This window comes from Harpegnathos saltator, unplaced genomic scaffold, assembly GCF_003227715.2.
Source record: "Harpegnathos saltator strain DR-91 unplaced genomic scaffold, Hsal_v8.6 scaffold225, whole genome shotgun sequence".
NCBI lineage: Eukaryota > Metazoa > Arthropoda > Insecta > Hymenoptera > Formicidae > Harpegnathos > Harpegnathos saltator.
The window spans coordinates 14,223-27,173 of NW_020230012.1; the positions used below are offsets into that span (position 1 = coordinate 14,223).

The following is a 12,951-nucleotide window of genomic DNA, read 5'->3' on the forward strand; positions in this document are numbered from 1 at the left end:
TCGGCTGAATTAACTCGCCGGGAAATATCTCGCGGGAGCGCGAGAGAAGACGGTAGGACAGGTGCGACGGGGGGGAGGGGGAGGGTAATTTGGTGGTCACCGTTGTGGGAGATTGGTAGAAGCAAAAAAAAAAAAAACCGATATTGTATATACTAAATATCGTGTAATTACCGTATAGGTACATGACACAATAACGCTAGAAGGGGTTCAACGTCACTTTTTATTGAATATTCAAAGTGGTAACACTATAGTAGCGACATTTCTCATAAGTGTAATAAACGATTAGCCTAAAAACCTCCGCCGTAGCAACATCATTATCATCATCATAATCGTCATCATTATCATCCTCGGTATCATGATCGTCGTATCGTATAGTATCGTATCGGCAAATAACTTTTCCTGAGACGAAATACAAACGGTTTGTTCTTGCTTCGTCACATGATAATACACGCACATTGATTTAATAGATATTGCGGGGATCTAGCATAAAATCGGGGCTGTGTGTGAGTGTGAATGTATATGTGTTTATATGTGTATTAGTGTGTGAGCGTATGCGTGGATGTGAGTGTGTGAGTGGTGAGTGACGGATTGTATTTATATATGTATAATTATATATAATACGTACATATAATTATATATAATTATATATACCTATATACATTTATAGGTATAGAGGTACACTTACGGTGTGAGAGTTATCTCGGAAGCAGGACACCGAGAATCGCGTCCCGCGTCGCGGGGTCCCGCTTTCAGGACACATCGTACCCTAAAAATCACGATGTCTATCTTACGTGACAATTGTCTACCTATTATAATCAGGCGTTCCAATCTCTGTCTTCCTCTCTCATCCTCGCTCTTTTTTCCCTCTTCTCTTCTCTCTCAAGCACGGGCTAACGTGAACTCGATCGCGCAAGCCGATCGGCCGACACCACCGGCCGCGACACGATCGACGTATGCAATTTCATAGTGAAAGACCGGAGTGAGTCGAGTGGAGTTATATGTTACATTGAAACAGCGAAAATGAATCGTGAGCTCGAGGGAGGGACGGATAGTCTTATCGCGATGGCGATATTATCCGTACAGGTAGCGCGAGTCTATTGCACTGATACGGCTATTGCAGAAGAAAGGGGCTCGATGATATAGATAAACGCTGTGTGATATGCTCGAAATATAATTGCAAACTATATACCCTGATTGTTATTATCGTATAACTAGTTAGTGGGGATTATCGATAAACTCCTCTTCGAAAGAGGAGGAAAAAGATGGGAAACCGACGGTCGACTGTGCGCCCGAGACGTGTCTTCGAAGACGTGAAGATTTTCGTCTGAATCTCGCGCGTGTCGTTGCGAATATCTCACTCACTCTCGCATTGCATTTTGATGATGACGACAATGATAACGGTGATGAAGAAATGGTAATTTAACTTTACGATTTTATGATGTAGGATATTCTATAGGAACACACTGATATTGGACACATCGAGATGTAAGTAGTGGATTCATCATTTCTCATGAAACGGAATGAAACGTTTGACGCGTTCAATCGATCATGCGTAGAAATGATTTTTTCGCGTTTCTTTCCGCGATCGTTAAAAACATATCTCGCGCGGACCATCAACGTCGGTTTGGAAAAGGAGAAAGCGAACAGTTTATCGATAATTCCTACTGCGCATCGGCGATTGCATGTTGCACTCGCGCAATCGATTTCGCCCGGCGACTTGTCGCGTTCCTACCGCCTCGGAACATTTTGCTTGTCTTCGTATGAATTATCTGGTCGCTTACGGCGACCGAATACACGCATTAAAAAGTCTACTAATGATATACTTAGAAATTAATGAAAAAAAAAACAATGACAGTGTGTACATCGTCGGTGCTTCGTGTGAACTTTGTCAACTTTATCGACACGCACTCTCGCGTTGGAGGTTCGGATAAAAAATTGAGCTAAAAACGGCGTCGGGAAAGGAGGTGGTACGGGGAAAAAGAAAACGACGCCAAAGTAAACGGACACGACGAAGGACGAGAGGCACACAAGAACTTCTTGTTCACAAGCGCGAAGTTCATCTCTCCCTTTCTCTATCTCTCCTTCTCCGTGCCCCCTACCCGCCTCTCTCTCTCTCTCTCTCTCTCTCTCTCTCTCTCTCTCTCTCTCTCTCTCTCTCTCTCAACACGCCGATCCTGAATCCTGGCGAGGTATCGTTGGCAAACCGTGTTCACCGCGTCTCCTGGCGACATTGAGAAGTACTTACGCTTAAATAAGACCTGGACGTGCTTCGCGGAACCTGACTTGCCGTGTTTCCTACTCGCGAGTTCGAGCGATCGTTTGCGATTTTTCGCGGGGAAATTATTGAAATCCACAAGCGACAGAAGAGCCCGTGCGCAGACGCACGGCGGGGTTTTCTTTTCTCCACCCCTTTTTTTTACTTCGTCCGAGAACACTTTCCCACGGGACAGGTCTCGGAAGAGGAGATTTTCATATGCTTCTTGTGCCGCTAAAGCGGCGACGAACGGTCACCCTCGCCCGACACACCGAGGAGACTGACTTTCTTCTGCGTGCGGAACAACGTGCGGTTTCTCGAGTGGAACGGCGCGGTGTAACGAAACGATATCGCCCGGACTGCGCGGGTGGGCTCTTCTTCTGCTCACCGGCTCGATGTAATACGCGAGAATTTAGACGATACTTCGGATCACATCGAGGTTCCTCGTAGACGTGATCTCCAGAGTGTCGAACATTTTGTTGCTCTCCGTTGACCTGTCTTTCCTTCTCCATTTAATCTACTTGCCATTCTCTCTCTCTCTCTCTCTCTCTCTCTCTCTCTCTCTCTCGTTCTCTCGTGTTTTCTGTCTCTCGCATGCATACATACTCGATAGTCGCTACGGAACATTAAGTAACTACCTTAACTTTGTCGAAAAATAGGACATCGTGTTCACTACTCAATCGGTCGGTTCCCCAGTTCTTTGCCGGCCGCGAGTGTCTCGGTCACTGTGCGCTTCCAAGCATCTCCCGCAAGATTTCGTATACGTCTGACAAAAGCGAGAAGTACTAAAAAAACACGAAGGAAACACGTCGGCTCGTCGCGTCCTAAGGAAAGCGATCCCGGGGCGTCCGCTCGATTTCAACCCGCGCGAGCGACATCGATTGCGTGTTCCACTCTGCGAATCCCAATCTCGCGCTCGATCGCGACCGCGATCTCGCCGGCAAGCAGGCAGAGACATACTGCGCTAATTTGACGCCAGTCGGCCCATCGTCGGTGTCCTCGTCGCGTCGTACGCTGTCCAAGCGTTTGCGATCGCGGTCGCGAACGCCGCTCCGATAATCCAGTTTTTCCATCGATAAAAAGAGTTAATCTCCGATATTCTAAAGAACACCACGGTTACAATCGCGCGGCCGATAATTCTCTCTGCAGAATCGATCCGCGTGTCTCGTATATTCTTACGCTAAACTCCTAAGTCTTAAGCCGGCGTACCACAAGTGTTAATGTACAAGCTACACAAGCGAGTACCTGCGAGCAATGAGAAGAGGTGCCGCCGCACACCTCGTTGGCTATTGTGTACGCGCGCGTACGTGCAGTAGGTACGTTCACGGGAGACAATCGGCAACAGCACCTTCGCCCGAACAGCACTTTCGTTCGATCCAGTGCGCGAAAATACGCTCGCACGGTCGAGGAAAGTTTCGGCCGAAACTTTCCCTTATCGTGTCTGCTCGGATCGACATTTCTCCGACAACATCTTGTGGGAGTGCAAATGTCCGATCGTTGCGCGACGCGTATTTCACGCATGAGCCGTCATCGGTTTTCGGCGACGATGACGAGTCGCTCTCCCCCCCCCCCCCGATCGTCCCTGAAATATTTAATTCAGCTCGATCGCGTGAGCTTAATCGGTAATCACGGTGAATTCGCGGTGCCGTTTTACGGCGATGCAACGTTTCGAGCGGTTACTGCCGCTCATTCATTGAAAATGAACCGTCGCCGATAATTCACTTTATGGTAGCTTACAGGTAATGACATTAATGGCATTAACACAAGAAACAGAGGGGAGGGTCGTGGCTCTCGTTGGAAAATGTCAGTGAGGATTCGCGCGACGGGGCTCGCAACGACGATGATAAAAAAAGACTCATCTCGCGACCGCTAACAACGAAGGCGACGCATGCGTTGCGCGACACCGATGTACGGTGCGGTATAAAAATGTTCTCCTATCTTATTTTTCTTCTTTTTTATCGATAATGATGTGTCTTGCTTAACAAAGTGAATATCGCCGAACGAAATCGTACAAAACAATCCGGCCGCAATAGGCGACGGCCGTCACTGATAAAAACAATCTACAAATAGCGGCAACAACTGCAAGACAGCAGGGTTTTTTGTAGTTTCTTATTTCTTTTCTTTTATCGTTCTTGTAGTACTCTCTCTTTCTCTGTCACAACACGCGTCCTCGTCTAACTATCTCTCTCACTCACTCACTCACACAACACACACACACACACACACACACTCTCTCTCTCTCTCTCTCTCTCTCTCTCTCTCTCTCTCTCTCTCTCTCTCTCTCTCTCTCTCTCTCTCCCACTCTTATTTCCTCTATTTCTTTCCAATTTTACCTCGCCGCGTCTGTACGCCTGTTTGAAGCCGGTCGTCTTTGATTGCGTTCAATGCGTCTCTCCTTCTCTCTCCCTTCCCCCCTTTTCTCTCTTTCTCTCTTGGCTCATCCGTTACACGTCACCGCGCGAAAAAGCTCTCGTCGAGATTTTATGTCTACACGTTCAAGATACATAGAACAGTTAGGGGTGTTGCAAGGTAGGAAGTGTCACGGTCATGCTCGAAGAGCCTTCGAATGGCTCGGCGTTTCCGGCTGAAACGACGAGCGTCAAGTTCTTTCGAGGTGTTTCTTACTCGTCGCTCGTACACCATACATCGCTCGCAGTTTTCGCGCGGTCGCGCAGTTTCTTTCATTTCTTTCTACCTCTGTTTCCTCTTCTTTTCTGTTTTTATTCGTCGCCCGCCACAATTTCTGTCGTCGAGGGCGTACAAAAAGATCAAAAAAGAAAAGGGTGTTGACATATTAGGTGGGAGACTGAATGCATGATATACCCAGTCGGGACGCACGCTTACGCAATGACAGCGTCGCGTGCGCGCACAGTCGACGGTCGTCCGCGAAATAAATTCGCGACGAAGATCGGTTCGGCATTTCTTTCGGCTTCTTCCTCTTGTCTTGCGTCTGATCTTGTTCTTGTTCTTGCTTGTCGTGCTCGTGCGGCAGAAACACGGGAGAATTCTTGTCAGCGGGGACAGTTGGTCGCGATCACGTTCTGATGTCTCAGCCTAGCCCAGCCCATTGCATGAAGTCGGGTACTTCCCTCACAGGCACGTCCCTGGCCAAAGCCTTTACCCTGAGGTTCCGGTCCTCGGTGAGGAGGACCACCTCCCGTCTCAAACGCCGCGGCTGTCCTTCCTCTGCTGCGGCAAAAGCCGAGGTTGCATTTTTTACCGACCTTACACCGGACCTCCCGCTACTAACACTGACTAATTCCCGTCTGGGTGTTCTTCGATAAATTTAAAGTAGCAAAGCGTCTTCTCTCTTCTAAGTATCAAATTCAAAGAGGAACGGAATTTACGGTTAAGTTTCGAAGAGATGAGAAAAGGTTTCTCTCTCTCTCTCTCTCACTCACTCTCTCTCTTCTTACTTACTTTTAAACGTTACTTGAAAAACTTATCGAGCAGAAAAATTGTCCTTTGTCGAGAGGCATTCTTGAACTAGATTAGAATAAGATCACAGAAACTTTTGAACACTGTAGAAATAATCTAAGAGTGGCGACAGTACGAGTCGATTGTCATACGGACGGAAAGTTGAATCGAAACAGGACTGCGAGACTACGCGAGATCCAGAATATTCAAACGCAACCTATCCTGACGCTTCGAGAAGGCAGACACACATACCTGTATTCACTTGGTCTTTGCTGATCGTTCTGCAGAGGCTGAGGCACGTGGTCAATATCCTGTCGTCGTTTCGTGTCAGTCCATCCTGCAACAAAACGCCCGAAATGTTTCGTATACCGATGAAGTCGACAGATAATCGCGCTCCGTCTCATTTAACAACGCCAAGGACCGCCTCCGGAATTCGTCACAGAGACTGTCATGAAAATTTGAGCTCTCGCCTCGGACAGGCCACCGTACTCGGCGCCAAGTGAACGGGCGCGACGGCGATAGGCTGCGAAAAGTCTTTTGCACGTACACCACGTGGGTGTTCTCGGGTACTCTGCTCGTTATCATAACATTCGCGCTTCAATGAACACCGTCCGAGTGAGCCTACCGTTTCTATCTCTCTTTCTACCCGCTGCCATTGGTCTTTGGGAACAAACGACTGTGCTGGCAGAGTTCGTACGGCCGCCTTTCTGTGTACGCGACTATTGGAATCGTATCGAGCGAACGTCAAAATCCATTCGCTTTATCGCGTCGCGCTTGTCGTGCACACCGCAGGCGTCCTGATACGGAAATCGCGACGACAGTAACGAGCCTTCGATAATTTGTGCGCTCGGGCTACGCGATTGTCGAAACGGGTTTTAATCGCGCGCGCGCGCGCGCTGACGACGTTTCCTTCTTCTTCTTCTTCTTCTTCTTCTTCTTCTTCTTCTTCTTCTTCTTCTCTTCTCCTACTCTTCCTCTTCTTCTTCTTCTCCTACTCTTCTTCTTCTTCTTCTTCTCCTACTCTTCTTCTTCTTCTTCTTCTTCTTCTTCTTCTTCTTCTTCTTCTTCTTCTTCTTCTTCTTCTTCTTCTTCTTCCTGACAGAGTAGAAAATAGACCAGCACGACGGACGAAGCTGTTTGCGGCGCTCGTTTAATCGCGACGGTGTTTCGATGCGCCGAGAATAGCTCGCAAGTTCAAATAGAGTAGAGAAACATCGAGGAGAGCTCCGGCAAAAAGTGTCATATCGTTTCCACGCCTAGATCTCGTTGAGCGACGGCGAGTCTCGCGAGTTTTTGTTCGGACGTTAGACAAGGACCGGTTAAAAATAAAACGGCGAAGGATCGAGGCTCATCGGGACACTCGTTCCAAGCGGCGCACGCGGTCAACGATCGATGCAAATTCGCCTTCTAAATACCAGCGCCGAGTACAGTTACTCAAGCAGCCAATGTAAGCGTATCGAATCGCCCGGGTCCCACCGCTTCTTCTCCTCTTACCTTGTCGACATCTTCCTCCACCGTAAAAGTGCTGGATGTGAGAACGGTGCCTCTCGTGGTTAAGCAGCGGATCGCCGGATTTCGGCTTCTGGCGAAGGCCAGCGCTGCCTTGGCGCTCTCGGCCACTCGCACCACATGCTCAGGATTCAGCGCCGCCCTCGACGCCGGTGGACAGTCTCTCGCATCGGCGCCTCGGGCCAGACCTTCGAGTTCATTTAGCACTGCAACAAAAAGCAGCATTTCCGCCCGTTAACGACGCGTAAGGGCTCCGCGTCGCGAGATAATTACTTGCCGTTCCGTCACTCGCGTAACAACATCGTTTGCTCGACCTGCTCCGACCTGTCGACGACGGCGATTCGTCTCCTCGAATCGCTGGACACTGTCCTTCGCGAAAATCCCTTCAATTTCACGACACGATGCTCGTCGTCGATGTTTCGTCGCAGCAACGGGACAGCATTTCTACATTCGGTATTACGGCATACGGAGGAATTTGCGCTTACGTACATTCGCTCGAAGGGCTGATTCAGAGCGCGACTCTCACCCCCGCGTGGTGGTCTTTTTGTGGTCTCTACAGTCGGGTAGAAACGTTTTGCCGCAAATTAGGATCCTTTTTCCCTCGGTAAATAAAAAATCGCTGCCACGAGGGACCCGCGAGAGAAGCCGTTTCTATGACTACCACCACGGCGGCTCCCTCCCTCCCTCCCTCCCTCCCTCCCTACGCGCACGTGCGAGCACGTGCTCCCTCGACGCGGCATCGATCTCGTCTTCGCGGTCGAGATTGAGGGAAACGGGGGTGGCGCGACGCAAAGGACCATCGCATACGTGCACGTTCAAAAGCCACTCTCCCTCTGCCTTTCTCTACTCGGCGATCGGCGCTGCGATCGTCGTCGATATCGCCCACGTACCGATCGTAGCCAGAAGGCGGACGGTACACGCCACTGCCGTAGACGCCGACATCGGGCCAATCGCGGGCGTTTCAGGCCGCATACATGCATTCATGTATGAGCCGTGAGAACCTAACTGTGAACACTCACCGTTGTTCACCATCGGAGCCAGACGGGCCCGTGGTTGACTGGCTGGCTAGCTGGCTGACTCTGGCCGACGGGGTCAAAGGGCAGCGTCGGCCGATTTTGCATGACGGCGCACTTTCGTTTTTCGGATCCACGACCACCGTACGAATGACAAAAAGGAACGGGAGAATGCATGTGCGGCGAGAGTGGTGTAAGAGGGCTCTAAGAAAGAGACGTCTTTTGTCGGAGGTACTGTATAAACCGACGCGGAGGAGAAAGAAGAAAGCGCGCGATGAAGAGCGCACTCGCGAGCTCGATATTCGCGTGGCGCGTCGTTTATTATATCACCCTTTAATCCATTATCTCCGCGCGTGAAGCGACGACGTAGGTTTCTTTCGGCGGGAGGATCATCATTGTCGAATTGCCGTGGGGGGGAGAGGGGGGGAGAGAGAGAGAGAGAGAGAGAGAGAGAGAGAGAAGAGGAGAGACAGAGAAGAGAGAGCTTTATCGACTCCATTCGCCACAGATTGCCGTCGCACACACGCGCACGCGCTTGCTCGTATATTCGCGGGGATGCAATCTACGGAAAATGCAAATAGGAGATCCAGCAAACTTCCCCCGACTCGATAAATTAACCGGCTGCCAGCCTTATCCTCCTTCCAGGCCGGCCCCGTAGCAGACAAGGGCGGTCGGTAGTGGATGAAGTTCGCGAGACGGGGGCGCCAGACGGAAATGGAAAGAATAACTGCCGAGCGAGAGGGAAATACGGGAAACGCCCGTTATTTATTACCCAGGATGTCTGCGGATGTCGTTTATCATTACGCGATAAATAATTATTTCGTCGCCGAGAAACGTAAGGACGTGCACTGCAGCCGAAGAGCACGTCGTGCTGGAGCGCGCGGACAGAATTGAGAAAGCTCCGCCGCGAGATGAAACTTTAAGGGACGATCTCGCGAGACTTCAAACGAACTCGTTTTCTTCGCGCAAACACGTAGACCATCCCACTTCAACTTTTTCCACGATCTCTTCGTGCCCCGCGAGACTCTCGCTACGGTATCGTCCAAGAGTCTGATCGACGCGTGACCAATCGCGATAATCCCCGCTTTTGCCATCAAAATCGGCGAGTCGACGCGATTGTCCTTGCCCCATCGCAACGGCCGCGACTTGGGTCTCGCCTGACACGCGCCTTCGGCATCCGAAGCTCTTCCGTCAGGAGAGCGATGACGAGGAACAACCCATGACAAAATAGGACGCGCAAGCGGTGACGCAAGCTTCCGCGAGGTACCGCGCGTTTCGGATTGGCGCGCCGTGAATCGATTTTGCTGAATCGACGATTGGATCAGCGCTAATTGGCGATAGCGATGATGATTGATGAGCCTTTCGATTTCCAATGGCCTTGAACCTTGGCACTAGTCGCCTTGTCTTCGATCGAGCACCGTGTGAGCGTGCCGCGTGTCTTCAGCCGACGTGTCCAACTTTCGCGCGGTCTCTCTTCTCGAGAGGCTTCGTCACAAACTGACGTCTCGAAGGAAAAAGAGAAGGAGGGGAGGGGGGGAGAATCGATTTCTTTCCGCGTCCAATCTGCTCGTTACAATTTCGACGCACAGAGCGAGAAATCGGTGCGTCACGTATACGTATGCGTGTTGAGCACGAGGTATATAGTAACTCAGACGCACGCGCTGCGGTAACGAACGCTCCGGCATTTGAAATGAATATATCACGAAGAATTAAAAGCGCTCGAGCGCGGATAAGATATACGCGCGAGGCAATAAATGTTCCGAATGCACCCGTCCTATCGTCATGCCCGTAACTCCACACGCATTTACCGCACAACACCGTGAAAATGTCAGCCGCGCCGTGGAAGATTGTAAATTTATCGCTGATTGCGTTTCACCGCGAGTAGCGAGTGCCTACAAACCCACTATTAAAAAAAGAAACAACCGGTCGTCCCGTCGCGCCGTGCGCGTCATCGTCGTTGCCGTGCGTCATCCAGCCGACGATTGACAGAAACGAGCGTCTCCGTGGAAGACAATCGTGTTTAAAGCTAAAGGCCGACGCGTGACGCGGAAGAAATTTCACTCCGCTCGATAAATCGAGCCTGCTTGAACGTGATCTTGCGACGAAATTCCCTTATCTGTGGAAAGGTTCAAAGCGCCGCGGCGTCGTTTGAGGTATGAAACGGGAGAAATCGAGCGGAAAATTGAAGCCGAGCTTTCGAAGCATATCGGCATATAAACTCGCGACGCGATTTGTCTAATTGATCGTGATTTACGGCGCACGCGCTCCCCCAGTGATATCTCCTCGGAATAGAACTGCGCTTTGTTACTCTTTGCAATACGGTAGTACGCGGTTACCGCTATCTGGATCCCGCAGCGCGTTCGCCTCGGCGGATAACGTTCGCAGAAGCGAATAATAATTAACGGATTCTAATGACGCGGTTTAACGAGTGCTTTAACGCTGGAGGACTCGGCCGAAGCAGCAGGACACAAGAGCGCTGCGAGAGCGAGGAGATGCCGTAATATCACGGAACTCTCCGCGAGATCACGCTTGGCTCTTTCCGACGAGCGATGACCGCGTCATTTATTAATTGCCGATTCGATTCCCGACACATCGCGGCAACCTTCCAATTTTTTTGTCGCTGGCATTCCGTTAATTCCGCGCGGCTGGACAATATCCTGCTTATAAAACACGTGTCCGCGCAATTCGTCAATGCCTCATTTGCAATTTAAACGCTCTCTTGAAATTCGTGTAAGACTCGTGTGGACGCATTTGCATAAATACTGGGGCACTGTTATATTTACATAGCGGAACGCAATATGACGGTACGCGCTCTAACCGGAATGCGCGACAGTGTGCCGGATCGAAGGAGACTCTGAGCGTGGCGACACAGCGACGACGACGACGACGACGACGACTCGGGACCGTGAATTAGTTCGGGCCAGATCCCGACGTGGGACCGTTAAGAAAAGCGCGCCCTGACAATGGCGCGGTAGATCGACCTCCGTCGAAGAATTGCTCAACGTTAATTGGAGCGGAGGAATCGGCTCGCATTCCTCGGCATCATCATCCTCCGCCGTGGAGCCGCGAGCTGACGCAAGCGCCGTTAATGGCTGTGTCGGTCCGCAGTTCGATCCGGCAAACGGCTCCCGGCCGGACAAAGCCGCGTTCCGCCGCAGGTAACCAACGACGACGACGACGACGACGACGACGACGACGACGACGTCGATAGAACGACGGTGGTGATGATGATAACGACGACGACGGCGACGACGACAATGAACGCCAGGGGATAAATGGGACAATTCATTCTCACGAGGAGAGAGAGACAGAGGGAGGGAGACTCCGCGGCAGGTGACGCGTAATGACGATGACCCAATGAACTATCCTTCGCTAGGAATCGGCGGCGATCGTCCGACGACATCGCGACGCCGGTGAACGTCGCGCGCTGCTGTCCTCGTCGTCGGAGACGGGGTGAGTCGAGAGACTCTTCGCGAGCTCTCGCGATTGCTTTGACTCAACAAGCGACCTAGAACCGCCCGATCGCACGGACGATCCAATGACGTTACGTAGACGCAACGTTTGGGAAGATGTTTTTGGCCATCGTCGATCGCGTCTCGTGGTGTGATTTTCGGGACATTTTTAATGTTAAGATTTTTAATCGAAATTAATCGGGACGATACGATGTAGCGAATAGCGGATTTCGTGTGATGGGAACGACGCCTCGGGAAGAAATTGCGAGAGACAATATCCGATTTCTTTAACAATGATTAGCGGAGTGGCGGCGCTGATTGCGATCGTACATCTGACGGGATCGTCTCGCGACGGCGGGCGAGTGTTTCCAATCTCCGCGATAGTCAGCGGTCGATTTTTACGAGGCGAGCGAGACAGCGCGCGTCGCAACGAGATAGAGAGCTGGGATTTTACGATACATTGGGCCAGGCGTCGATTCCGAATCGGAGCCTCCTTTATTCTCGCTGATGCGGGCGAACCCGAGCCTCCCGGCCGGCGCTGGAGAGCGGAAGAGAGGCACGACCGGCGCGTTATTTATCGTCAATTATTTCACGCGCCGATCTTTTCGCACGAAGAGGGCTATTATTCCGAAACGCGTTCCCGCGGGGCGAGATCCACCTCTCTCGCGAGATAATCGACGACCTTCGCTTGAAAAAACGCCCGTCCAGGTCGGAGGTCAATCGGAGCGTATATGCTTCTGGCGGGCGAGCCACGCGAGACTCGTCATCGATTTCTCGTTATTCTTTTCTTTTCTTTTTTTTTCAAAAGAAGCAAACAGCCCATTGGAACCCTTTGTTTTCGCTTACCGACGAGTGGCACCATGAGGGTGTAGATTGGCTGCGCCCCGGAAATAGCTCTCGCGATGATCTGCAGCTGCGGCAAGTAGTCGATGAAGCAGTTCGTGTCTGGTACCAATTGCCTCGGTCTCACCTCGATCTCCACCGATACCGAGGACTTCTGCAAGATCGCCTGGACACAAAGACAGACAGGACACTCGTTAAGCGTGTTAACCTTTGGAGGACCGGGAACCAATTTATTGGCTTTTAACTGCTTTTGCCTTTGGAGGCTCGAAAACCAATTTATCAGGTTTTAACTTACTATTGTAGGATATTTTAATTTATTAATATTCTACTTTTATATTTCATATTCGCTTACACGTTATACTTTGTATTGTGCCAGTTTCGATTTGTAAACAGCATCGGGCAAACGCTCTCTGTATATGATATGACTGTCGAGCTGATAATAATTATTGTTATACTTGTTATT

General features: G+C 50.7%; 1 protein-coding gene across 6 annotated transcripts in view; it reads right to left on the reverse strand.

Moving 5' to 3' along the window:
- Positions 1–206: 206 nt before the first annotated feature.
- The window catches only part of LOC105190592 (Smg6 nonsense mediated mRNA decay factor), an 86,379-nt gene continuing 73,634 nt past the window's right edge, over positions 207–12,951 (reverse strand). For 4 of the 6 annotated variants that reach the window (XM_011153392.3, XM_019844815.2, XM_011153390.3 and 1 more), the window contains 4 exons: positions 12,492–12,654; positions 7,166–7,386; positions 5,924–6,008; positions 207–5,443 (listed from right to left, as the gene is read on the reverse strand). In XM_011153392.3, the coding sequence (XP_011151694.1) occupies positions 5,304–5,443; positions 5,924–6,008; positions 7,166–7,386; positions 12,492–12,654 (609 nt within the window). In that variant the 3' untranslated portion in view covers positions 207–5,303. The remainder of the gene's footprint in view (positions 5,444–5,923; positions 6,009–7,165; positions 7,387–12,491; positions 12,655–12,951) is intronic. The other 2 variants (XM_011153391.3, XM_011153394.3) reach the window with 1 other exon arrangement.